A 27927-nucleotide genomic window follows, 5' to 3' on the forward strand; every position below is an offset into this window, starting at 1 on the left:
CTTTGCATAAAATTTTTAAAAATTGGAGAGGGCGGGTCTTCTCTAAAATTCGGAAAGATCCTCCGTATACTATGTATACCTTTAAGGAAGAACATTTATTTATCTACGATACATTATTTTAATACCGCTTTTTTTTATTAAGGCATTAAGATCAATTTACAAAAGATTTTTATTTTTATTTTTTAGTAAACACTAGCATGGGTGTGTTCACTTATGCTATATTTACATATGCTATGTTATGCTATATTTATATATAAATATATTTAACATATTCGACCAAATTAAAATGTGATTAATTTAATTCCTTAAATCAAATTATTATTAATTATTTAATTGATTCATTCATTCCGATCAAAGAGACGACAGATTAATCACCAGCAGTTTAATCTTCTTACGTCCTTGTCAAATAATCAACTTTCTCAGTGCCTTTATTCCAATTCTATTTGCGCAGAATCAAGCGCAGCCTTGATGTTCTTCAACGCATCATCACATGACGGTGAGCAAAAGTTGCTCGGCAGTACCATCACGTCAGCTGACTGCAGCCGTTTGTCTTATATCAGATCACACAACAACACACAGATAGCCTACTCCTCGGATGCGTTAACAGATCTCGAGGACTCGCCAACATGAGACTCGCCTGTGTGCTGCTAGCTGCTGCCTTTCTGTGGACGTCCGACGCGATTGTTCGGTAATAAGGCCAAACAAACTTAACAAACACAACATATCCGATCATTAGCGTTCAGTGTGCCTTGTAAACATCGAGTGTGATATTTGTAGTTCGTTCACTTGCACTTACTAGTTTGTTTTAATAATATTTTAACCAGTTACGTTAATTAAAAAGATTATAGTTGCCTCTTAAGACGTAAGTAACGTTAGTGCCTCTATATAATTTTGAACGTGTGAAAATGCTGTCTAGGCAGGGTGCTCATCAGGTTTTAAGCCGTCCTTTGTGAAAACGATCACAAAGACCCAGGGGTCGTTACGGGTCTCCCACTAGACAACGAAGCTGGTCGTTTGTGATTCAGCAGAAACTAGGAGCTGTTTATAGATCATTATGAAGGGCCCTTTAAAGTTCAAACCTTTAGTAATCCCGTATAATGCACTGAAGCGGACGAATCGCACACAAATGACTCAAAAACACGTGAATAATGTTTATACTACGTGGTCATCAATGAATTTGTTTTAGTTTTGGTGAAATGACTTTGTTTTTGTTCTTGTATTTGACTTAAATGTTATAAATTGACCCAATTTATCTGTCTGCGACACATACTGAGGTTCAGTTTGACTCACTGCCTTATCAAAGTCCAAAACACTGCTGCTTTTACTGCATCACATATTGCTGTACACATTCAAAGTGAAAATGATATTTGTTTGCCTTAACTTATGCAACTAATTCATTTTTAATGTACTTATTTAACTTGGTTAATTGTATGTATAGTGAGCCATTGGTAAGGTTCTTGTCCAACTTAAAAGTTCTAACTTGTGTTCATCATGATAAAGTGGGCAGAAATGAGCCTTGACTTGAGCCGTTTAGCATGAGAATGTTTGTAGTTTGCTGCAGGTGATGTGATTATGACTGCAAGATAACCGAGTGCAGTTTAGTAAATCCAAAATGTGTCTGTTTCTCTCCAGGATTCCTCTAAAGAAGTTCCGTTCCATCAGACGGACAATGAGTGACTCCGGCAGAGCTGTGGAGGAGCTTGTGGCTGGTTCTGTGCCCCTGAAATACAACCTGGGCTTCCCAGCTAGTAATGGTCCTACTCCAGAAACTCTTAAGAACTACCTGGATGTGAGTATTGCTTGTTTACATCATTTCCTGTGTAGGATAACTGTGTTTACTAAAAAAACAATTTACCAAACATCTCAATTTGTAACATCTGTTGTTTTTTCGGAATGTCACTAATGAATTAATTTGACGTCAGAGGCATGTGAATGTCTCGTTTTAACGGCAGAGGTGCACAAAGCTGTACATCCAGGAAGTAGCAAATACTAAAGGATGAGCAGTTGTTATAGTTTAACTAAATAAGTAAGAGTAAGAGTACTGTTGGTGGTGGAAACGCAAGCCGGATCACGGTTTACCGTCCTGAATTGTACTGGCACCGCTCGGTGGAAACGAGCCATTACAGTTCTTTTGCAGAGTCGTATCATATGATTTGTAAATACCACTATGTCGCCATGGTGGAACGTGACTAACAGTAGGAAAAAGTGAACTTGAAACTTGTTCTGTCATCTTTATTTACCAAAATGTGCTAGTCTGTTTCCTGTCATAAGCTGTAATGGACAGCATGATGGTGTGATTGACAACTGATCATGAGTTTGTCATGCTTTTTGTTACAATGCCTTTACCACAGTAGGCCACAACAATCCTCTTTGGCAATGAACAGCTGATATTATTGCTGAAACAGGCTAAAGTAATTGATGCAAGATCTTAAGGGTTAAAAGATTAGTTTTTGAGTGAGACATGGGAAATTATGATTTAAAAAAAAAAGTTTTGTCCTAAAATGTTTTCTTTTTTTTTTTTTTTTGTCCATGCTATGTAAGATTGCCAGATTGGGTCGCAATTCAGTTAATCAGTAACAATTAAAAATGTACATTTATTGTCACCATTTATTGCATTTTTCTTATTAAATTCTGAGATTTTCAATTCACAGTGGAACTGAAACAATATATGCATGCCTAAGTTTCTGGGGTTTTTTTTTTCGGGAGTAACTCGTAATTGTAAACAAATTGTATCTTTTTTTTAGTTTTACAGACTGTTGTGGAGCTGAATTTTGAGTGATTTTTTTTTTGTTTGTTTTGTTTACAGGCTCAGTATTATGGAGAGATCGGCCTTGGCACTCCTGTCCAGACCTTCACTGTAGTGTTTGACACAGGGTCCTCCAACCTGTGGGTGCCCTCGGTCCACTGTTCCCTGACTGACATCGCCTGCTGTAAGTCCATGCGGAGCCTTGTATTTTTATCTCTAACAATATTGTCATATCAGTGTTGTCCTTAAATTACTAACAATAAATCTAGACGAAGTCTTCAAGAAACAATAAGTTATTTCACTGTGGCCAAATGTTGCTCAAGCTTGTCACTTGTCAGCGACATTTTTTTTTTGTGGTAGCAAGTTTATTCCTGTAATAACAAGAACTTTTTAGAGTTCCAGCCATCTCCATTGACTTTGCATTGAGAAAAGCTGCATCCTTGTCATTTCTGACTTGATAACAAAACACAAAACTATGTCTAAAAGCTGTTATGTGACTAGGTGTACAGCAAACAAGCTAAAAAGCCAGAAATACGTTTTTATAAGCTGTCGACCCCCCCGAAAATGAGCATTTAAGGACACAAAAGTGGATCCAGGCTGGAACGAATTGCTAAATTGTGGGATCCTGACACTCAGTATGCACTAAATAAATACAGTTACCAGTGACAAAAGCAGTGCATACTTCAGCAGTGCACACGTAAAATATCCAAAGTTTTATATATTATATTTCTGTAAACTAAGCTGTCCCTGTCGCCGATTACGTTCCCTTCCAGTGGACGTAGTTCTCAGAGCAATATGACACCTTGTGCTCTATTTCAATTGCCTGTATCCACTTTTGTGTCCTTAAATGCTTGTTTTTTGGGGGTTGGCAGATTATAAAAACTTATTTCAGGGTTTATAAAACTATTTATTGAAAAATGTTGATTATAGACAATACATTAAGTTTATTGCAAAATATGCATAAATATGCAAACATTTAGCCTAAGTATTTTGAAGAGCGTTTGGAGACCGACTCGATTGTCATTAGCATCTGATTGGTGGAATTTTCCAACCAGCACCATGGGTAATGTAGTTTTTAAACCACGAATTCCACTGTTGTACAATTATTTTACGTTGAAATAATGAGGCTGACGGCTTCAACAGAAGAAAGTGCTATCGATGAACAACCTCTTAGCTCACAGTAAGGCTGTGTTTAAAGGTTTGGTTATTGTTAAAACTCAACTTTCCTATGGAGAAAACGAGTAGAGTTTTTACTTCTGGAATCCCACTGTTGCACTCTCTAGCAAACGACATCCATCCAACGAGCCAATCAATAATAAAATCAAATCCTTCCCTACTGTTTTTCTTGTTCGAGAAGCCATTTCACTCGGATATGTCACAATAGAGTAGAAGACTATTGCAATTTCAGTATTTTTTTTTTTTTTTTTTTTTATCCTGTAGTGCTTCATCACAAGTACAACGGGGCCAAGTCAAGCACCTATGTGAAGAACGGGACTGAATTTGCCATCCAGTATGGATCCGGAAGCTTGTCTGGGTATCTCAGCCAGGACACATGCACGGTAGGAATCAACAAGTAAAAAGTCTGAACATATTTTTTTTTTTGTCCCCAGAAATGAAGAAAGAAACCCATCTGTAACTTCTCTTTCAGGTTGGGGATATTGCAGTTGAGAAGCAAATATTTGGCGAGGCTATCAAGCAGCCTGGAGTGGCCTTCATCGCAGCCAAGTTCGATGGTATTCTCGGCATGGCCTACCCTCGCATTTCCGTAGATGGGGTTCCTCCTGTGTTTGACATGATGATGAGCCAAAAGAAAGTGGAGAAAAATATTTTCTCTTTCTACCTAAACAGGTAAATGAATTTATTTAGGCCATCCCGGTTCATTCCAGATATTTTTAAAATAAGCAAATAGTTATATGGGGTGGTGATGGCGCAGTGGATACGACGCATGCCTTTGGTGTGAGAGACCTGGGTTTGAATTCACTGTGAGACACCAATGTGTCCCTGAGCAAGACACTTAACCCGAGTTGCTCCAGAGGCGATTATATAGCAATTGTAAGTCGCTTTGGATAAAAATGTCATCTAAATGAATAAATGTAAAATGTTACATGTCAGTCTGTCATAAACAAATATTAAATGCATTTTAATCATTTGGGCCTGATTTTGATGTCTCCGTTTTATTTGTGCGACAGAAACCCTGACACCCAACCTGGTGGTGAGCTGCTCCTTGGAGGCACAGACTCCAAATATTACACTGGAGACTTTAACTATGTGGACATCAGCAGACAAGCCTATTGGCAGATTCACATGGATGGGTGAGAGGTTTTTGGCTTCTGTGTAATGCAGTGGTCGTCTAAACATATATAGTTGTTGATTTATTATACAAATCTATGTTTAGAAATCAAGAGTTGGGAAATGGTTTATTATTAGGCAAGATGGTATCACATTGCAAACTGTCAATCAATTGTAGCTGTTTAAGCCTTTCTATCATACATTGCTCTGTGTGCACAAACTGTACACTGTTAAGTAGTCTTTTTTTCTAGTTTATAGATAGAGCTTTAAATATGGTAATTTCTTCCCTTTATCATAAAATATTAAAACTGGCATGCATGCAAATGTAATATACTGGTCTGTCATGTGACAGGGAGGGATTCCACCACTAAACCACCAATGCAGAAGATCACTATAACAATAATGTTGTGTTAACAGTTCTCTGTTTATGTGTGTAGCATGAGCATTGGAGGCGGGCTGACTCTGTGTAAAGGAGGATGTGAAGCCATCGTGGACACTGGGACGTCCCTGATCACCGGCCCCGCCGCTGAAGTCAAAGCCCTGCAGAAAGCTATAGGAGCAATCCCTCTGATCCAAGGAGAGGTGCTGCAATTTGAACTATTGATATTATTATACATCACTAAAGCTTTTTGATGAACTATCTATTATGATACTATAAAATACTTTATTTTAGCTAATTTAAACTTAATAAAAATACAGACTACTTTTCAAAAAGACTGGGGTCAGTGAGTTGTGAAATACTCAAATAGGAGAATACTCTTATTTGAGTATTTCACAAATAGGCTGAAATACAAACATATAGTGATATTGTGAAATATCATTCAAATTTAAAATAATTGTTTTCTATTTTAAAAATCTGAATTTAGATTTTCTTCATTACTCCAGTCTTCAGGGTCACATGATCCTTCAGAAAACATTATAATATGCTGATTTGGTACTCAGGAAACATTTCTTAGTTTCAATGTTAAAAAAACAATGTGCTTCTTATTATTTTTGTGGGGGGAAAAAGGATTTTTTTTTAATCAGTAGAACGAAAAAAAAAATGTATTCGAATGGAAATCTTCTGTAATTGTCCCTGCTTTTCTCTTTCAAATCCATACTGACCCCAAACTTGTGAACTAAATTTTTTGATTTTTTTTTTTTTTTTTCCAATTAATATTTTTATATTTTAAAAAGACTATTTTTAACAAAGTATGCATGCTTGGTGTGTGGTTTTTTTTTAGTGATGGAAAATTTAACATTTTGATAACGTTCTCTTGTTAAATTTCCATTTCCTCTGTAGTACATGGTTGACTGTAAGAAAGTGCCCACACTCCCCACCGTCTCATTCACCCTGGGTGGAAAGACTTACTCTCTGACTGGGGAACAGTACATACTCAAGGTTAGTCTTGTTTTGTCACCTCAGTGCTGTTGTTTTGATGTGGTACTTTGCTTTAGCAGAACTGTGAATTAGTATTAACAGAAAACGAGGTTTTGTTTGAGGAAGAAGTTATGCCTATATATAAATATAAAATCGTGTAATAAAATAAAATGCCTGTAATAAAATCATGTGCCTGGTGTTTATTTTAAATCACATACAGCTAGTAGCAAGTGAAAGCAAAACACTGAAGTAATTCTTGCGTATGACAAAGACATTTTAAAAATTCTGTGTGTGTGTTGTTTACAGGAAAGCCAGGGTGGAAAAGACATCTGTCTGAGTGGATTCATGGGTCTGGATATCCCACCCCCCGCTGGACCACTTTGGATTCTGGGTGATGTGTTCATAGGGCAGTACTACACCGTGTTTGATCGAGAGAGTAACCGAGTGGGCTTTGCTAAGGCCGCCCAATTGTAGACCTTAACACTTAAGATGTGTCATGAAAGTAATAAGAAATCTAGGAATCTTTTAATATCATCTCTGTGTAAATGACAGAGTAGCGGTATGATTGATATGTTTGCACTGCTCTTAGCTTTCTGATGTTTTTGTTTTAAAGAAGCACGTGGAGATGAAATGATTCAGGGAAAAGTCAAAAAGATGACAATTTACATTACATTGCTTTTTAGTCGAGGCTTATTTGAATCCTTATGTGATTGTAACACCAGGTTTTAACATTTATTTTATTGTTATGTCATTGATTTTAAACACTACCTGTTTTGAGATTTTTATTGGTGAACATGACCTTCCATTAACAGAACAAATCAGAATGGACAATAAAGATGTTTTAAATCCACCTATGTTGTTAAACCTTTTCATTTAAACAAGGGCCTAGGTTTAAGGTTGCTTTTTTTTTTTTTTTAAGATTAATAATATAAATTAATATTTATAAGTTGATAATTTATGGCTGGAATGTTACTTGTATATCTCAGGCAGAATTTTAATATTGGTGCATCCTTAAAGGAGTAGTTCACTGTTAAAAAAACTTTTGCTGATAATTTACTCATCCCCCCCATGATTGCCAATTAAAGAAAAAAAAAAAAACAGTTTAAATTTTATAAGCTCAAATGGTCTCCTTGCTCTGTTCTGTGATGCGCGTTCGTGACTCTCCTATTCGAATTTGAATGAACAAATCTTTTCCAGTGTCAACTCTTCATTACGTTTGTTGAATGAACCAAATGTCATGACAAAAGATTCGTTCATTTTGATAAACGAGTTCGAACAGGAGAGTCACGAACGCGCATCACAGAACAGAGCAAGGTGAACATTTGAGCATCTAAAACTTAAACTTTTTTTTTTTTTTAAATGAGTGATCTTTTCGCTAGATAAGACCCTTATTGATTGTCTGGAATCGTTTAAAGCCCTTTGAACAGTTTGCTCTGAAACTGTCTTTTGGACCTTGAACCGTTTGGTTCCCATTGAAGTCCATTATATGGAGAAAATCCTGGAATGTTTTCATCAAAAATGACTGAAGAAAGAATGACATTGACGTCTTGGATGACATGGGGGTGAGTAAATTATCAGAAAAAGTTTTTAAAAGTGAACTACTCCTTTCTTTTGACAATGGTCATGTTGTTGTGAAGTGCAACAAAGTAGTAAAGCACAAAAGTGTGTCTGAATCCTTTCATTTAATCTCAATACTGAGAAAGGAAATACTGCGTCATTGAGCAAATTCATGAAAAATATATGAAGAGTTCAGATGCAAAAGTCTAAATGCCATTTGAAATTTTCTTCTTTAATGATGATTTTTATCAAACTTGTATATTTAAGTTCAGTAATTTCACTTAAATAACAATTAATAGGTAATTATCATTGCCATTTAAGTGAAATTACTGAACTTAAATATACAAATTTGATCAAAATAATCATTAAAGAAGAAAATTTCAATTGCATTTAGAGGCTTTTGCATCTGAACTCTTCATATACAGGTAGAGGGAGGAGTATCAAGACTCCTTACAATGATACCACATCAGCAAATATACAAACAAACAACAAAAAAAAGTCAGCGTAATGGATTTTTAAGCACTTCTTACCAAAAAAACATGATCTGTATTCCAAACTATATTAGAATACATGTATTCATAATATATTTACAGAATACCTTAAATGTACAACATTCTCTCCTTGTATTCTATTAACATGATTAGGCACACATATTTTTAAGGTAGTATAAATGCAATCCATACACAATGATTTAATTACATCCAAAATAAACGTATTGCATGTTTTCCACGTTTTACGCATACATTTACATTCTAGTCTTTTCAACAGCTGTTAAACCGCTTCGAATGTCTTTTTTTGTGCACAGTAACTGCCCTGCCTTGCAACATTATCTGTTTTTACAAATAGCCATTCTACAGCAAAGCATAAACCAGGGACCCTAGAGTCGGGTAAGTGCGTGTAAGCAGTTGGGGCAATGGGTCGGGATAGGGGAAGGGGTGCGTTAGCGCTAGCTACACATATAATACAATTACCCGGTTTCACAGACAAGGCTGTTGATCTTTTTTTAACTGAAAGCAACCTGCACTGACATATCTAAATATATGTCGGTGCCAGTGTTTTTGTCTCAAGACGCACACCTGTAATGTTTTTGTCTAGGGCGCGTTTATAAAAGCTACTTAAATGTCCTAATTGAACTAAGGCCTAATCCTGGCTTAATCTAAGCCCTGTCTGTGTAACCAGGCTTTAGAAATGTGCTGGACCAGTGTGGATGGAAGCGAGCTGTTCGAAGCTTGCTGTCTGTTAGCATTCATGTTCATCTCAATACTCAGGTGATTGACATCTGAAGATCTGGAACTTGAAGAGGTCCTCACAGTTACAGATGACACCGGACAAGTCCTCACAAATCAGATTCGGGCATGTCCGGAATGTCTGTGATATTCGGCATTGTGTATCCAGTGCTGCAGCTACCGTTGAGCGTGACGTCTGCACTTGAAGCAGGGCCGTTCTGCTTACGGTAGTTGGCCGGCATGGGCGATGGGGCTTCGCTCGGCGACTTTGCGTTAAGAAGACTTGCGTCATCTTCATCCTCTTCTCTGCTCCTACGAGCGGTGTCTTTTATAATGCGGCCCTTCTTGTAGGAGACGGTGGACAGGCCTCCTGCGTTCTCGTCGATGATGTTCAGACAGCGCAGGATGAAAACCACAGGCACGGGGAGGATGGCGGTGACCACCAGTGAGATGCAGACAGCCAGGCCCCAGGGCGGATAGCTGAGAGTCTGTTCTTGAGCCTGAGAACAGACACAGCAATTGGATTATTCCGGAATAGGAATAATTCCACTTTAATCCTGTGGTAAAACTGTGCATCGGAAAACCTTAGAAGGACCTGGGCTTAAAGAAACACAGCTTTTCTTTTCAGATAATTTTTCTGAAAAGCAATGGCATTAACTTATATAGATTAATGTAATCTATATAAATAAATGTCTTTACCCAAAGGTTTCTTTTTAAAACTGACAATTACTGTAATAAGAAGCACAATTCACTTTATCATTGTTACAGGTTTGCCGTAGTTATTGTATTATAAAATTAGCAGAGTATCAGAATGATTTCTGAAGGATCATGTGACACTGAAGACTGGAGTAATGGCTCCAAAAAATACAGCAGTTATTTTAAATTGTAATAACTTTTCACAATCGAATTGTTTTTTTTTCTTCATCAAACACATGCAGTCTTGGTAGGCATGTGTTTTCTTTCCCGAAAACATTCAAATCTAAATTTTTTATTATTATTTTATTTTATGCAGGTGCTATGCTCCCATATTTATTATCCCTCATGTCTGTAATATTGTGCTGTTAACATTTGTAAATGCTAAATACTTTCCCATAAAACTACTTTAAAGTGATTTTTAGATGACAATAAAACTGACTTGATTTTGACATGGTCTGTGTGATGTGTAAAGGCGGCTATTTTGTAGGCCATTTTAGCATTACAAATTCCATTTATTCTGAAGTAAATCGTTGTTTCCGAAATCTCATGCTTCCCTACTGAATAGTAAGTGAAAAACTGTATGTGACAAGAGTTCTGTCAGGACCACTATTGTCATACAGCACCCAGATGACCCACTTCCAGTGGGATTCTGAATTTCGATGGACACTTTACTTTCCCATGAGGCCACGGGAGAGGATGACAACATCACATGACACATTGAATGTAGTATATCCGGATTACATTCATACTACACACATACTATATAGAACATACATTTTAATGGTCGCAAAGTAAGTACTTATTTAAAATTAGTACCAACTCAAGAGAGAATTTGATTTCAGACACTGCTAATTATTTTTTTAAATTTTTTTTTTATAAATGCCTGAAATAGAATCTGTGGTCAACACAAGCTCAAGATATGCTTATTTGTTTATAGATATTTGTGATTTTTTGAAGTTTTTACTTTTCTTTATCAAGAATAAATAGAACACCTATAGGTGAAATAATCATTATGGAATCTCTACCTCTCTGAATAAAAAGTGTTTTTTAAAAGTTCAAAACATTTTTGTATCTCAAGTATAAAAGTGTACCCACCAGTTGCTGGTTCCATGCGCTGTAACTAGGTGGCGACAGTCCCAGCTGAATGAGACTTGCAGCCAGAAGACCCAGCAGCAGAACTGGTGTAACAAACTTCCACATATAGTAATAGAAGCGGTATGGAGTGAAACCAAGCATGTCCTTCAGATCCTCAAAGAACCTGCATAGACCCACAGAAGAGAGAGGCATCAATGCCACAATCACAGCAAATTAGTTTAGAGTTGCTGCTAAACTAACTGCAGTTTGCATTTTTTTTGCTAAATAATTTTGTCAGATAAAACCTAGTTTAGTGTTTAGATCTTCCATCATTTTTAAAATATTTAAAAATATAACATATTTCCTTATATTTTGATGTTTTAATCAAACTAAAATAAATCCCCAAACAAAAAAACAAACAAAACAAAATTTTGGCCACTACTGTATGAAATTTAATTATACTTACAAAATAATTATAACTATATTTATTTTTCATTGGTTAGTTTGTAACCGTAACAAACTTGAATTTCAATAAATATATAAAGATGACAACAAATACTTGTCACATCAATATACAGCTCAGTATTCAGTATATTAAATCTCTTAAATCAATTAGTTATTTTAAAAATGTAGTCTCAAATATTTTAAATAGTTTTACTAAAAATAGTAAAATCAACAAAACAAAAACAAAGAATGTACAGTCTGTACAGTATGTTCTTTGAGCAAAACCACAAATACATGTCCATAATTTAAACTCAAAACATTTTAAAAAAAAATCTTAAAAAATCTTTTTCAGATATCTTAGACTTTCAAATTGTGTATGGGCCTTTTTGCAATCAAAATCAACCGAAGGTAGTAGTTTATAACATTTAATATGGTTGTGAAAGAAATCTATTATTTTATGATTAAATACTTATAGTTAAAAAAATTTAAGGTAGTATAAGACCGTAACAAACTTGAATTTTAATAAATAAATGTAGTTGATCATTCTCTTGATATAAATACATCGCTCATCATGCCACCGGAGGGCGCTGTAAGCTCTCTAATAGAGGCTGAGTTCGTAACATACTTGTCGGTGCCGTAGACCCAGGCCACAGCAATGTTCTCCAGAAGAACAACAATGAGCAGGGGGAGAGTTGCAGAATAATCGTCAAACATAGCCACAAAGTAGTTCCCAGATCGCTGGACAAATATTAAACCAATAAAGAAGGCAAGTACACAGCAACCAACTGTAAAGAAAGCAGAGAGCAACAATGTGTATTAGAAATCAAAAGGATAACGTTAAGTTAACCTGGAAGTGGGAAATGGGTACGAGGTTATCCTCTCAGTAGTTTATGAAAGCTCATAAGAGTTATTATGGTCATAAATGTAACTCGATTTTTTACGCCTTTGGGTGGGCATTGTGTTGACATTTGTGAGTAGCGGAAGTAACGTGGAAATGGCCGAAAAGTTACTTTCGAGTTTTCTAAACATAGCCTAAATCGTTACCGTTACTTTATCTTATCCGTCAACAGAAACCTTTTCGTGGATACATTTACGTGAAATGAATTTGGTTTAATCTGATTAAATGTCAATTAAAGCCATGCAGTATAATGTTAAAGTAAAAGGTAAAGTTTGGGGTCAGTAGAATAACAAACAAAAAAGATTAAGGATGCATTAAATTGATCAAAAGTGACAGTAATATTTTAAAGATTAAGGAAAAAATGTATCCCAATTTCCACAAACATATTAAGCAGGACAACTTTTTTCAACATTAATAATGTTTGTTTGTGATTGAATGTATAGTTCATCTAAAAATGAAATCTATCATGGTTTCAGAGACCGATCAAATGATAATCCATTATTTTCTTGAAACTATGAAGTAAAAATGTTTCCTTCGCTCTATATTGCAGAGTCATGTTTTTGTTTGGCATTGGCTGACCTGTGAGGTATTCCTTCCGTACTTTGAAGGTGTCCACAATGGGGGTAAGGATGCCCTGGATAGTGCCAAACATGCTGCCCAGTCCCAGATTGACCAACATAAGGAAGAACATCACAGACCAAAAGGGTGAGGCTGGGAAATGGGTCATGGCTTCAGTGAAAGCGATGAAGGCCAAGCCTGTGCCCTGCACCGCCTGTGAGAGAAAAGGTTAAGGTAGGTATGCCTTCAAAAACATGAACATAAATAAATAAATAAATAAAAACACAAGTGTAAGAATAGGCTTGACTTACATCATGGCAGCTTATTTTGCACAGGCAAACATAACTTATATTTTCTTCAGAAAAAGTAAAATATATGTGGTCATATATTTGACATTTTTAATGTCAAGATGTATACCTGTTTATTCTGCATTATTAATTATGCATTATTATCAAAATGTTTTAGTGTGAGGGTTTACATCAAAGCAAACAGAAACTTGCAAAAATAGATTTGGGTAAAACAAAACACATCAAACGATGCAGCAGGAAATGTGACTGTGTAAAGAAAGAGCCTCATATCATATTCTTGAAGTTTCATCTTAGGTGTGTATGTGGTTAAGTCTGATTACACCAACACGTACTGCATTTATTTCCTTTTGATTCATCATGCAGTGCCTCTTGATCTCGTTCAAACTAAAGGCCACTCAAGTACTTCCTCTGCAGTTTCCTTTATTTAGGTTCCTTTTCTTTTATTTAGATATGTAAATAATTGATGTGTCAATTACAAATAAGGAGTTTAAATGAATTTAATTTTAGAAAACATTGATATAATATTCAAGGAACATTTTCTACAATGTATTTTAAATATATATTTAATAATTATATTAAATATTTCACAGCTGAATGGTTTGTGTGTGAAAAAAAGGTATTATTCTCAGAAAAAAAAGTCAGAATTGTGAGAAACTCGTAAATGTGAGATAAAAAAATCGCAATTATCTTTTAAAATGTTTTATTCTGTGGTGGAAAAAAGCTTCCACATAAAGGGCCTGCTAACCATTTGCTAACCATTTTTTAGCCGTTTTTTGTAAAAAAGCAAACAAGCAGGCCCAGCCCAGGTGAGAAAAAGTAAAGCATAAGTAACAACATATTAATTTCCATAAAATGTAACTTAGTAGTTACTTTTTTAGGGAGTAACACATTACTTTAAAAAGTCATTTCCCCCAACACTACTCATCATTGACCCCATCATTGATTTTCGAATAGCTGTGAAGTATGGGTTATGGGCTTTAAAATGACTTTTGATAGTGAGTGCTCGCTAGTGTTGTATTAACTTTCAAAACACGACTGAAGAGAGAGCCTAACCACCAGGGTCAAATTCCATGGAAAGTTTGTGTATATCAGTTGTCTCTAAGGTTTCCCCGTGTGTCTCTAAGGTTTCCCCGTGGTGTATCAGTTCACTTGAAGCTCCTCCTCACCTTGTTCAGCTCCTCTTTGATGTCGCAGTTGTCTAAGCCTAGGCGTGGGTAATCGTTTTCCATCACGCCCTGGATAATGCTGGTCATTTGCTGGTAGTCCTCTGGGCTAACTTTACTGAAGCTAATATGGTGTGGGATCAAGCTTGGATTAATCTCTTTTCCAAGGAAATCAATGATCTTCTTTGTGTTCCTAAGATACATTAAAACAAGAAATTCAACTACCGGTCATTGGGCCTGTAAGCAGTTTGATGACTGCATATTTATTTTCAATAATATTTGGAACTTGCTACTAAACTGCTTCTTATGGTTAATTGGTTTTGAACTTACATTTCCACACATTTGTCAATCATGACGTTGGCTTTGAAGCCCAGCACAGCGAACACTACTAGAGTGGCCAACACTGAGGTGAAGAAGTTAATGAAGGAGACCAGCACAGCATCGAAGTGGCAATTGTTGTCTCGCTTGTTGTAGCTGGAGAAGGCGATAACGCCACCGAAACCAAGACCCAGGGCAAAAAAGACCTGCGTGGCAGCTTCACGCCACACTTTGGGCTCCAGCATGATTTCCAGCTGTAACAAGATAGTGTAGTTTATTATTTGTCACATGCTAAATCATCCACAGTGATATGCTTTTAATTTAGAATAACCTCAGAAAATATATCAATTTGCCCATGGTTAAACTGAAAAGCCAATAATCTGAAATTAACAAATATTAATTTTTTACATCCAGGCTGATATATAGACCCATTGCTTCTTTAAACATTGGGCTACATCACATATTTTAACATATGATCATATTAAATAATTATCTTGAGTCACACACACACAGTAACACTCTTAAAGGGAAATTCTTTCATCATTTACTCACACTTGTATTGTTCCAAAGCTGTATGACTTATCATTAACTTAAACATTTTTGTTAATTGAAATGAAGCAAAAATAAATGCATTTTAGATGGACAGCTTAAATTGAATGACAATTATAAAATGTTAAATATTGCCTCAGCAACTACCTGAAAAACATTTAAGTTGAAGCACTAAAATTACTAGAAACTGGAAAAAAAAAAACTGTAAATAAAAAGCTCAAAACTGAACTAAAACTGAATAAAAAATAAATGAAACCTTTATAGTAATATTTAAAAAGAACAAAACCTAATAAAAGTGACAAAATCACATAACAAAAAATATTACTAAAAAATATTAAAATAAAAAATATATATTTATAATAATATATAAATAATACCAAAATAACACTGACTTATTTTTTCTTTTGTGGAACATAAAAGAAAATATTTTGAGAGAATTCTTTTTTTGCCATATAATGGATATAAGTAGTCACCAAAACTGTTTGGTTACCAACCATCTTTTTTTTGTGTGTATTCCACAGAATAAGAAATGCATCTATGCAAGGTTTGGAGTAAAATACAACATGAGAGTAAATAGGGTGAACTATCCCTTTAAATATTAATAGAATCACACTTAATCTTCCAGTAAACACTTAAGCTCTAAAAAAGCTTAAATATAGGATTTTATATGATAAAGCAAAATTTACAATCAAACCTCCCCCTGAGCAGTGCAGTGATTGTAATGGCTCTGTACTAATTACCATTGTGTGTGAAAAAGAAGGCTACATACTATCATTTAATTGTGTTACACAAACCACCCTCTGATAAGACTCTGAAGCGACATATAACTCAACAAGGGATGCTTTGACAGCCCTTTGCACTGAGGAGAAAATGAGACCACATCTTGTATCTGTGTTGGATGGATTTTATGTAAAATAGCTGGCACAATTAGACAGTCTGCTGCATTTCAGTGTGTGTGCTGATGGAAGGTTTAATTCACTTCTGCCGAGTCACATCACAAATGCATGCTGGGAAATCTGGCTAGGGTATTGTTTCCATAGATACATCTATTGGTCTTCACCGAACTGAGACGAGTGATACACATGGGAATTAGTTATGGATGATTACGGTAATTCTCAATAAATTGAATTAATTGCTGCAGTGTGAACCAGAGCATGTCGAGTAAATTGGTCTAACCATTGTGGAAATGTGTCATCTTCTCACATGGTCTTACCTTCGGGGTGAACATGTGGATGATGCCGTCTATAGAACCTTTGAGTAGGAAAGCACGAACCAGGAAACAAATAAGCACCACATAGGGGAACAGAGAGCTGAAGTACATCACCTGCAGTCAGACATAACCAAACATATTATCAAATAATGTCAATGTAAAATCACTGTCCCTTTGAGTGTGAGTAAGTGGAAGTGGGGCTAATTTGCATATTCATTGAACCGCGTGTACTAAATGAGGCAAGGGTGAAGAGTTACATTTAAGTTATTTTAAGGCATGACATTTATTTATTTATGTTGAAATATGTCATTTTGGTGATCACTGGTGAGTTTTAAGGGGGAAAATGATTGACTACAGGGGGACTTTTAGTTAGGTTTTCAAACCTAGACAGTCCGTCTGACAGTCCGACTGAAGAAATCAGATGGATTTGTTCAAACATTACAGTGAAAGAATTATTTTATTACAATACACAGCTAATTTTGAATGAACGTTAATGAAGATAGATGGTTTCTTTAAGCCAGATGGTGTAGTTAAGGCATCTATAGCAGGACTTAATGTAACATGTGACTGTAAATGAGTGAATTGAGACACAGCTGCAGACACTTTGTGTGCGTGTTGTTAAATGCCAGCCTGCATGGCCAGTCCGATCATCAGACTGAAGCATATTTCCAGAAATCTGACATAAGGATTTGGTTTTGATCTAGTTTGTAATAACTGAGTTTCATGTGGTATTTTGCCGTTCTAAACACATTTGAGTCAGAACTATTTCTTTCTGACTGTCTGAACAAAGCCTAGTCTTACTGCTTATCCTGCATGACAATGATAGTCTTCTAATCTACAAAACCTAGATGATGATACTGATTGCGGTTTGTCAAAAGATGTTGTAACCAAAGGCTTTGCTCTAAACATGTACATCCGAAGAGATGGAATTGTTCAGTTTTATATCTTCCATATTTGCCAGCAATGAGATCATGTGACTCAGAGTGTTGTTATTGTTCACTAAAACTAAATCAAAAGTGATTATAAATAGTTTCAAAAACTGAAACAAAGCTAAAAATATATAAATATTAGATGAAACATTTTAACTTAAAATTCAAAATATTTCCTTAGTATCAAGCTGATATAATAAGATTACGTTGAAGTATTAAAGTTACTAAAAACTCAAATAATATCCCCATTGTATATATTATTAAATATAATAATACTGTATAGATTTTATAAAAAATACTACAATAACACTGGTGTGACTCAAAACCTTTCAGCAACGGGAACAGTTGGTTCTCTTTAAAAGTTCAGTACAGTCATAAAGTCACACCCCAAACATAATTTCATCATTTTCTATTGTACAAGAGCAATAATTTGATGACTTAATGATAAATAATTAACTTAATCCTCAAAGCATATACATCATTCATTTTATGGACATGTTTTAATTTGGTTCATAATTTTAATGTGTATTTTAGGAACTTGCCTTGCATTGAGGTTATACATTTTAACAGTTCATGCAGATTCAAATCCATGACCTTGGCATTACTAGCACCAGCATGCTCTTACATGAAAATGTGTGCAGTCATATATTCATTTAAATTACTTTTTGAAGTTAACAAAACGGCCTTTGTTGATGGAATTAGTGAATGACTGTACATTCTCTATGGTCATAAATGCTCAAAAGACTATACTGACTCATCTCTGATTCATCAAGGGCGGACCAGTCTTATTGTGTAAAGTCTATCCCACAACTTAGAAGATTAAAAGACATTTCTTTATGGTTCCCCAAAAGTGAAGCATCAAAAAGGTTATACGAAGAATCTTCAAATAAATATATCCTTCTTCCTGCAGACACAACTCTAATTCTACAGTACAGTATCCTCAAACACTAATAATTGTAGTTGAGTAAGGTTACTGGGTACAGTGCCACAGACTTGTGAATAGGGATGGTGCACATAAAACCATAGCAACCAGCACCGCCATGCTTTTGTGCACACAAAATGACAAAGAAGAAGAAAAAAATCACTAGGATTTTTTTTTTTTTTGGTGTGAAATACGCTTGTGTGGGAATGTTGAATGAGTGATTGGTATTCTTTTGTGAGGTAAATCCTAGATTAGGCTTCAAAGACTGTTTTTATCCCCTTCAGCGTATAGCTTATATAGTATCCCATACTATAATATCCTTACTGACTGAGGGGCCACACTTACACAGTGGAATGGATTGCAGTCTCTTTAACTGGCAATATATTGAAGTCACCATGAAACCAAAATGGACATTTCCTCTTTTTTAATATTGCTGGAATATTTATTCATTCGAAATGATTTATCCCTTCACATCATTATTATTAGTATTATTTAATTCATGTGCCCTTAATCTTTAACTTCCCTTCTTCTCTTTTCTCTGATGGTGTGTGGGCGGGAAAACCTGTCGCTCACATGAGATCCACAACCACAACCATCCAACGAGCCAATCAGTTGCGGATGGACAATATCAAATCTAGAGACGCTGCTGCCAAACACTGTTGAGAGACGCATAGACTCAGGAGAACTGCATTAGTTTGTGTTATCAGTGGCTGAAGCCTTTGTTACCAAATCTAAAGTGATGTCTTGGAATTGGCAACTGAGTTTTAGGATTAGATGCTTAAAAGGTTAGTTCACCCAAAAAAGAAAATTCTGTCAGCATTTACTCACCCTCATGTTGTTCCAAACCTCTATGTGTTTATTTGTTCTGCTGAACACAAAGGACGATATTTTGAAGAATGTTTTAATCAAACAGATCTCATTCCCCATTGACTACCATAGTAGGAAAAAAATACATACTATGGTAGTCAATGGGGAATGAGATCTGTTTGATTAAAACATTTTCCCAAATATCTTCCTTTGTGCTCAGCAGAACAAATAAACACATAGAGGTTTGGAACAACATGAGGGTGAGTAAATACTGACAGAATTTTAATTTTTGGGTGAATTAACCCTTTAAGAAATTATTCCTACACATAAGAGTGATTTAAGGACAAAAACCTTACATACTTCATGTCTTAAAATACGTCATCTGAACAATGTTTTGAGGTGTGGTAACTGCAGAATAATTGACTCCAGCCCGGTGAATTATTAAAAAAATAATACACACCCGGGGTATTACCACCTCGGGTGTGCATTATTTTTCTAATAATTCAACAGCCCGTCGTCAATTATTCCTTACCTATAATTATGTGTATTCTTTTTACATATTCACTATGATAATGGTTGCCTTTAAAAAATGAAAACCCCTCAATATGTTGTTTTAACTTCTTTAGGGTGTCTTAAGTACCCACATGACTTGAAAATCAGCTGTCAAAAGGGAAACCAACCAAACCAAACCACATTTGGTTTTCTCCTTATAGATGGTGCATCACGTTTCATAAAGTTGAGCAGGGATGGATCACATGAGAGGTCTGAGGGTCAGTGTTTCTCTCTGTGCTACTTTTAAGACATCCCTTGAGGTCTTGGATGACTTTATTCTGTGACTAAAGGCAGACTTTTCTTAGAACAAAATACAAAACACTTTTCTTACCTTTCCAGAAGACTGGATACCCTTCATCATAGCAAGACACACCATGGTCCAAGCAACCAACAGGCACAAAGTCATCTTCCAGTTAAGTCCTCCACTCTCAGAGATGGAATTGGAGATATCCAGGGCCACACGATACCAGTAGAACGTAGTAGCTGAACTTTTCTCACACTCGGGTTCGATATCTACACAATAACATGAAACTTAAAATCTTTAGAAGTTATTGAGTATATTAAAATCTATTGTTTCTGTCTACAGACAGTATGTCATGTATTAAATGTATTTTGAAAAATACAAAGCATAATTTCACTTATTACATGTATTTGTTTTGTTTTTGACCAGGGGACACTCGTGCCAAGGAAGAGGATGCTGAAAGGACTGCGAGAAGTAGAAGAGACTCCAGCCGATGATGACATTGTAGTAGAGCGCCACAAAAAAGCACACCTGCAATTAGAGAGAATGAAGTTAAATGTATGAGCTACGCCCTCTACTCCATCTCCCCAAGTCTTTAAAAGGTTTAATTAGTCACCTCAACCCTGTTGCAAAGACAGTGTCCGTCTTTGGTTATTTTTATACAGTGCACTTAAAATAACGTGTGTCTACTTGAAAGCACTGATATTCACCAAACAGCTGGCGAAGCCGATGCCACCCAGGCGTGGACTGATGAAGTTCCACACCCCGATGCTCCCCCGTCGGATGCGCTGGCCCACTGCTAGCTCCAAGAAGAAGAGGGGAATTCCTATCACCACCAGCAGAATGAAGTAGGGAACCAGATACGCTCCTACAAAGAGGACAAATGGTTATGGCCCCATTTATTTTGGAACCAAACTTCCACACTGTTATACACACGACTTGGGAAATACAGTATGCCAGCTACAGTGCATACATGTCAAAAGTGACTGTATGTAAATGTAATTAAACCAATTACCTATTGTAATCCAACATTCTTCAAGGTAAATATTTGGTATTTGGTATCAAAAAAAATACGTTTTTAATGTTACTGTGTATTTTTCGCTGTATTGATAGTTTTTTTTTTCAGGTTTTATGTCGATTTATTTATCCATTCATTTATTAGTTACATGTTTCTTGATTTATGGTTATTTATCATGCTAATCATGTCATTTTTTTTGTGTCTAATCCAATATTGTTTTGGATTAATTGATATTTTGAATTAGCTTTTATTTTTATATTTTTAATTTTAGTAAGTAATTTAGTTATGTTCCTTTGTTTTATTATTATTTAGCTTTAAGTTATTTTTATTTTACTTTTAACTTATTTATTTCAGTTAGTTTCCATGGCAACATTTTAAATGTTTTTTTTCATCAGTTTATTTACATTTTTTTCAATTTCAGCTTTATTTTAAGACATTTTTTTCAATGTTTAATAGTTTTAGTTAAACAACACTGGTACAATCTAACATTTTTTATCAAAAATGAAAGAACTGGTTAACCCACTGTTATAATCTGCAAATATTTTCTCTCTTGAAATAAACTCTCATTACAGAGAGCCAAAAAAGGACGAGACTGACATTTCAAAACTGTTCAAGCATTGCCAATGGCACAGGATAGAACATTCCTTCCCAGTGCCTTATGGGGAAGGGAACAACTTCAATACAATGCTGTTGCTTTGAGAGTCCTGCAGGTCTGCTGCTTTTCCAACATGTTGCAGTCATGTGCTTTAACACACAGAAACCTACTGATATTCACAGATAAGTATGCTTTTACACACCACCATTTGGTATATTTAGAGACATGAATCTAATTGGAAACATAAACTAAAGAGTAATTTATAAAAATTAAATGAGACAGTAAGTACGGCATTTTATTTCATAACAACTTGGTTTGTAAGGTCTTCAACCTGTCTATTTTGTTAAGTGGTAACTATACAGTACAGGCTTTGGGATATCATGAAATGTCATTAACAATTTTGAGCCATTTTGCATTAATTCCCTTTGTCACACAGTGCATAATCCAATTTCTGAAGCACCTGGCCCAGGATATGAGAAAGGTGAGCTCCACCACTGATTTTAATGTTTTATCATTCAATTTATTTAGCAGCCTTATTGTAGCCAACAATAGGGGTATTTAGATCTTGTGTTGTGCCCAATTAACTTCAAAATAGTTGAATCTCACCAAAATTGTCATGTTTTTGCATTTTGTTTAAGGTTTAATGTAGGCCAGATTGGTGCGCTGTGAGATGCTTGTTTAAATATGTACGGCTCCATGGGCTGTGCGCAAGGTGACATCTGGCAGACTGGGGCAGCAAAATGTCAGGTATGTTTCTGAGGACAAAATATGCTGTCATTGATGCCACACACTGTAGATGGTGCGATGTTGTGGTTGCTCTGCCCTGGCAAAGATAGAGGGAGCCCACACACAGTGCAGTGGCATATTTAATCTAATTAAAGATCTGCACAGCAGGGTGGTCACACTCACTTATTATAACCTGGAGTAAGTAGTAAGACACGGCAGGGTTGTGGTCAAATTCTCAGGCAGTTAGACAGAAAATTGGTCAAGTGTATACAAACAATAGTTTCCTACTACAGTATATGAAACCTAAAATGTAAGACAGTAGAATTCCTTAGCTATTGCATATGTTTCTTTTTCGTCTGCCTTTCTTTCTGATATAGAAATCTTTTACAAATGACATATGTAGAACATAGAGAGAGAGAGACATGAGTAATCTTATCTGCATGTCATTGCTCTCAGGGCGACTAGGGTAAGAAGCTGTAATCTGCTTTCTCTTGACATTAAACAGCTTTGTATAATCACAGTTGGGTAATATAACCTGTGATTATCCTGTAACATGCAAAACGTTTCATTTCAATGCCATGCCTGGCTGTTGTGAGAACATAGAAATCTCACTCAAACAACTATTTCTACTCATTTTGAATGATAGATATACACTATATGAACAAAAGTATTGGGACACCTGACCATTACACCAACGGGAACTGTAATGACATTGCATTATAAATACATAGACATTAATATTGAGTTGGTCCCCCCCCTTTGCAGCTACAACAGCTTCTACTCTTCTGGGAAGGGCTGCCCCCCCTAAAAATATCATTAAAAACCACACTGTGTAGTGTAAATAATATAATGATATATACTTAAAATAACTGTGTAAGTAGTAAAACATTTTGTTTTAAACATTCTAAGTATAGAAACATTTTGAATCCCCCTCCCTTGCCTCACAGAGCTTTGGTCCATTGCCTCCTTTACCTCACCTACACACAAGTCCAGTGGAAATAGTAACTTCAGTAGTTGTGGAACTTCAGTAAGTTGTCCAATAGGCTATTTTATTCACTTTAAACATCGGATGAAGTGATTCTTTTCTCTTTAATACAGACGATGCTGAGTCATTAGCAAATTAGTCATGACAAAAAATTATGATAACGCCACTATAATGTTATAACATTCCCCCAGCTTGTTTGGTAGCTTGTGTAATGCTGGTTATAGAAAGTCACCCACTACAACTAACATGGCGATAAGCCTATGTGTGATGTCATATGAGGGCGGCTATTATCTACCGTTGTGTTGGGTTTTGCTCAATACGATGTTATTGTTAAGTGGAAGATAAGTGGGCTTGCTGAATATCAAAGAAAGAGAGATTTCTTAGTTGCGTGTATTTTCAGAGAAAGACCTCTGGCACCGAGACTCGTGTTTCCTGCAGATATGTGCAGGAAATGCATAATGAGAGCTTGCAAATGAGGTGTCAGACATGTCTGACTTTAGGTTGTTTAAGTTTTGAAATTATAAAGCATTATAAAAACGGTTGTGAAAAAATGTTATAAACATTATAAAAAAATTGTTTATTTAATTCCATTTATGTACATTTTGAGGGAACCCACAATTTATTTATCACAATTAAAAAAAAATATTATGTAATTGTTAGAAAAAAGTTTAGTTTCAGATTCAATTCTCGGTCCACAGACTCAAAAGATTCTTCATTCAATTGTCTGTGTGTGTTTGTTTTTTGTGATTTATGAGGACAGAAATTTTTATAATGACATGGATATTACACTGGTGTTACAATATGAACGTGATTTATGAGGACGGCTTAATGGCTTAAAAAACATACTAAACTGTTTTATTAAAAATGTAAAAATGCATAAAGTTTTCTGTGATGGGTAGGGTTAGTGTGGGGGGGGGAAGAATATACAGTTGGGACAGTATACAAACCATTACGCCTATGGAATGTCCTCACAAGTACAGCAAAACAAACCTGCGTGTGTGCGTAAATGTATCTTTCCTAACTGAGTATAGGTAGTGCAATTCACTATGATGGATTACTGATAGGATATTCATTTAAATAAAAAAGGAAAATATAGGATATCTATGTAAGCTCTAAAATAATGCTGATTATATATCCATATCATATGTATTAAATTGATAAATGTCATTTTGAGACATTTAATTGGACTTACACTCTTCTTATAAAAATATATATTGTGCTTAAATGCATAACCTACCACCACCGTTTTTCTGGCACAAATATGGGAACCTCCAGACGTTGCCCAGGCCCACTGAGAAGCCCACTTGGGCGAGGATGTACTGGAGCTTGCTGCTCCAGGCGGGTCTTTCCTCCTCTTCCTCTTCCTCTTCCTCTGAGCCCTCTTCAACATCCCGTTCCTTATTCTGAGGAACATCTCCTACCATTAGAGAGCTCTTTTTGAAAGAGTCCTCACAGCTATCTTCATTGGAGAGCAAATCTTTGACAGATTCCGTAACATCGTCATCGTCAATCTCTCTCTTGACGGTTTTGCTGTTTTTGGGCATTTGAAAATGTCTTTTTTGGTAGCGGGGAGGGAGAGATTCTAGGAAATCCTTTTCGACAGGGTAGGTTTCGTTCAAAAGGTCAGATGTAGTTCAAAGAGAGGGATTTAGTCAACAGAAAGCAAAGTGTGGGTTGATGAAATGTTTATCATCTCATTTTCACGGTACAGGCTTCCTATTAGAAACGAAAACAAAGAACAGAAACTAGACAGCTTAATTTCCCTAACATGATGCAGACAGCTTAATTTCCCTAACATGATGCAATATGACACTTACTTGCATGTTAAATGTCCTTAAATAAAAGATGGCTTACAAATTATATATTTTTGTAGCAATAACTTATTTGACATCAGGCAAATCAAATCACACAAATCTTTATTTTTCTCCACCGACTGCATATCACACAAACAGTGTAATTCCCATTAATATCATTAGGTTTGGACAGTTTATGCATTGCGTTTAGAGGAAAAAAATAGATAGAGAAATTACATTAGTATTCTATAATTACATTTTAACATTCTAGTAACAGCAAGTTTGCCAAAATACAAACGTAAAGCACACAGTGTTTTCAATAGCAGGCTGCAAACCATGACTCGCATCACAGTCAGCTTCCATCTGATATCAAATGTCATTTAAACCAACCGAATCGTTTGTAACACGATCATATTTCCCATCTAAATAATTTAAGCCCCACTTTTATAGCACGAGGTCGGTTCATTTGCATAAGAACCCAAACAGACATGAGCGCGCCTTCTGTGATCACGTGACCGCATCGCCCCAGAATAAAGGTTTGAAGAGCGGATTTGCAATAGATAGACAGCAAAATGTAAAATAATAGTAATCACGCTATTAAATCAATCTTTTGTGGATCAAAACCTCTGGTTTTGTACATTGTATCCTAAACCACGAGTGTAGGCTATAATGTGAATGATGCTGCTGGGCCGCTCTCGGTCGAAGCTCATGATTAACAGATTTCTTTCAAGGCTGCACCTTTTTATAATTCAGCCTCCAGCAGAACACATTTTGGCCTCTTCGTTATTGAATTTACAGTATATCTCTTAAAAAATTGAAAAAAAATTAAATGAGCTCATTCAAAAAGCAACGTTAAAAAAGGTAATGAAGTCTATATGCGCATATAGGGTGTCAACAATAGGCTAAAGTAAATAATTGTCATTAGCAAAGGCCATTGTGTCAACATGTGTAGCTACATCCAATTTAAATTCCGCTTATTTTAGGAAATATACAGACTGAAATAGACAATTACGCTCATGCGAATAACACTTATTATTTTCTAAAGAAATACAATATACATTTGTAAAGAACTTCATTTTTACCCCCCGCCTGAATTTACTGTCACCCATGTGCGAGGTTTCATCATACACACTGGATGTGATTGTGCAGCCGTTCTCTCATCTCTATGTCAAATAAGCACAGTCGAACAGACAAATAAAACAATCTTACCTTAAAACGAATCAAAATGAAGTGAGCTAAGGTTTTGAAAAGAGCTGTTTCGACCTAAAGACGGGTTATATTCGATGGTTTGGACATCTCATATACAATCTGATGTAAATGTGATGCAGGAGGCGCAGATGCTGTCTACTGTATCAGTGTTGTACGTCCCACGCGAGATTGGGGAGGAAAATGATTTGTGTTCCCCGAAAAAAACAAAATAGGCGTGTCTTATGTAGGCTGTTAACATACGTTCTTTAAACAGAACAAATAATATGACTACACTTAATTTTGTAATAAAGTGTGTATTTTATGTTTGAAAATCATTTTAAATCGGACGCCACCCATACCCCATTACACAGAACAGTGGTACAACCCACTACAGCGCCCACAAGCTGATTTTTAGGGGTGTACCGGTATTGTAACCTCGTGCTTGCCTGGGAATCTTACCAGCTTTACAATAAAATGGCTGAAATCATAGACATTGACACGGAATTGTTCAAAGGGTTGGAAACGCAACTGTTTTGTTTGGATTATTATTATTATTGTCTTAGAACGGATGAACGGATTTGTAAATGGTAGAAACGTGCAATTCTGAAACGCGCGCCCCTGCTCAGGGAATAAATGGAGAAATCATAGACTGTTTAAAACAGGGAGAAATGCGCGTTAATTATACTGTTGGGGGCGCTATGGAGAAAACAAAAGTAATTGTGACTTTTTGGTTATTCATAATAGCAGTAAGTGTTTTATATTCACTAATTGCTTAGTTCATGCTCTCCATATCAGAGCTCCATTTATTTCCAGTCAGGCTTTTTTGAAAAACGTAGGGTAATTTTGACGACTAGTCTTGAGATAAACAAAACTGGCGCAGAAAGATTCATCAAAAAATGATTTATAATCAAATCATTTTAAATCTTTTAAGTTTTCAATCTTTCTAAAACAAGAGAAGCGAAACATAGGCAATTTGATAAAACAACTTTAGAATGTGTGTGTGTTGTGGATTTGTGTTGAAGATTGTATGTGACTCCCAACACTGAGGTCAGTGTGAAGTATCTAAATCGGGGCATGTGACTGCTGATTGCTGGAGGTGATCATAATGTCAGTTCCTGGAACTTTAGTGTGATGTTACATTGTGATGAGCCACAGGAGCAGTTTAATCCATGACATCATTAGATAAAACATAATTATGTCACAGACATCTCAATAGATTTTTAGAAATACATTTATAATGTTGGAACAACACATCTTAGGAATCATTCATTATACATGCATTCATCATGCATTTCCCAGGGCATTATTTTGTGAATGGTTACAGCATGTGATGATGACAAACACAAACCAGTCAGTCACAGATGGCAGGTTGTTCTACCTACCTGTTAAATAGTTAATGTCCTAAACCAGTCAAGTAACATGATGCTTTGCTGCTATCACAAGTTGCTCGATTCGTTTTTTTTTCTCAGCCCAATACAATTTTTTCCATTTTACTATTATTGAAGTTTTGTAGAACAACCAAATTATAATAGTTTGAGTCAAAGAGTTTAATTATGACAATGCAATAGATAATTCATAAACTGTTGCTTTCTTGGAGATAAAAATAAACATTCTTGAAAGTAGTATTTTCATGCATCCAATCTCCAGGTTTGATCAGTGCTAATTTCCATTACTGAAATGATATGATATGGTTCTAAATAAATATGCATCTGAATAAAAAAATATTCATTTTAAACTAAAGAGTCCTGTACTGAATATGAGTGTCCAGCAAGCAC

At 35.7% G+C, this 27927-nt stretch overlaps 3 protein-coding genes across 4 annotated transcripts in view; 2 read left to right on the forward strand and 1 right to left on the reverse strand.

Moving 5' to 3' along the window:
• Window positions 1-503: 503 nt before the first annotated feature.
• Window positions 504-7245, forward strand: ctsd (cathepsin D). Its single transcript, XM_039650374.2, has 9 exons — window positions 504-688; window positions 1633-1789; window positions 2807-2930; window positions 4187-4305; window positions 4395-4594; window positions 4936-5058; window positions 5473-5617; window positions 6318-6416; window positions 6702-7245. The coding sequence occupies exons 1-9, from the start codon at window positions 627-629 to the stop codon at window positions 6867-6869; spliced, it is 1197 nt and encodes a 398-aa protein (XP_039506308.1). The 5' UTR covers window positions 504-626; the 3' UTR covers window positions 6870-7245.
• On the reverse strand, window positions 7012-26359 carry slc6a15 (solute carrier family 6 member 15). The gene is made up of 12 exons (XM_039650415.2): window positions 26174-26359; window positions 24409-24887; window positions 20558-20715; window positions 20252-20378; window positions 19938-20119; window positions 16400-16510; window positions 14650-14891; window positions 14323-14512; window positions 12870-13062; window positions 12018-12177; window positions 10970-11132; window positions 7012-9678 (listed from the first exon to the last, which is right to left on the reverse strand). The coding sequence occupies exons 2-12, from the start codon at window positions 24713-24715 to the stop codon at window positions 9289-9291; spliced, it is 2223 nt and encodes a 740-aa protein (XP_039506349.2). The 5' UTR covers window positions 24716-24887; window positions 26174-26359; the 3' UTR covers window positions 7012-9288.
• Window positions 20710-27927, forward strand: part of lrriq1 (leucine-rich repeats and IQ motif containing 1) — a 48002-nt gene continuing 40784 nt past the window's right edge. Inside the window, exons 1-3 of one of the 2 annotated variants that reach the window (XM_039650411.2) lie at window positions 20710-20887; window positions 21438-21941; window positions 22099-22207. In XM_039650411.2, the coding sequence (XP_039506345.2) occupies window positions 22145-22207 (63 nt within the window). In that variant the 5' untranslated portion in view covers window positions 20710-20887; window positions 21438-21941; window positions 22099-22144. Of the gene's footprint in view, window positions 21942-22098; window positions 22208-27927 lie in introns of both variants that reach the window. The other variant, XM_089116391.1, reaches the window with a different exon arrangement.

This window comes from Pimephales promelas, chromosome 10, assembly GCF_988280905.1.
Source record: "Pimephales promelas chromosome 10, fPimPro1.hap1.1, whole genome shotgun sequence".
Classification (NCBI taxonomy): Eukaryota; Metazoa; Chordata; class Actinopteri; order Cypriniformes; family Leuciscidae; genus Pimephales; species Pimephales promelas.

Coding starts and splice junctions, on each gene's coding strand:
- ctsd (XM_039650374.2), top strand. CDS start 627: ATGAGACTCGCCTGTGTGCTGCTAGCTGCTGCCTTTCTGTGGACGTCC. Junction 1,790..2,806: donor CTCTTAAGAACTACCTGGAT/GTGAGTATTGCT, acceptor TTTTGTTTACAG/GCTCAGTATTATGGAGAGAT. Junction 4,595..4,935: donor TTCTCTTTCTACCTAAACAG/GTAAATGAATTT, acceptor TTTGTGCGACAG/AAACCCTGACACCCAACCTG.
- slc6a15 (XM_039650415.2), bottom strand. CDS start 24,715: ATGCCCAAAAACAGCAAAACCGTCAAGAGAGAGATTGACGATGACGAT. Junction 14,513..14,649: donor ATTGACAAATGTGTGGAAAT/GTAAGTTCAAAA, acceptor AATGTATCTTAG/GAACACAAAGAAGATCATTG. Junction 9,679..10,969: donor GCGCATGGAACCAGCAACTG/GTGGGTACACTT, acceptor GTCTGTTCTCAG/GCTCAAGAACAGACTCTCAG.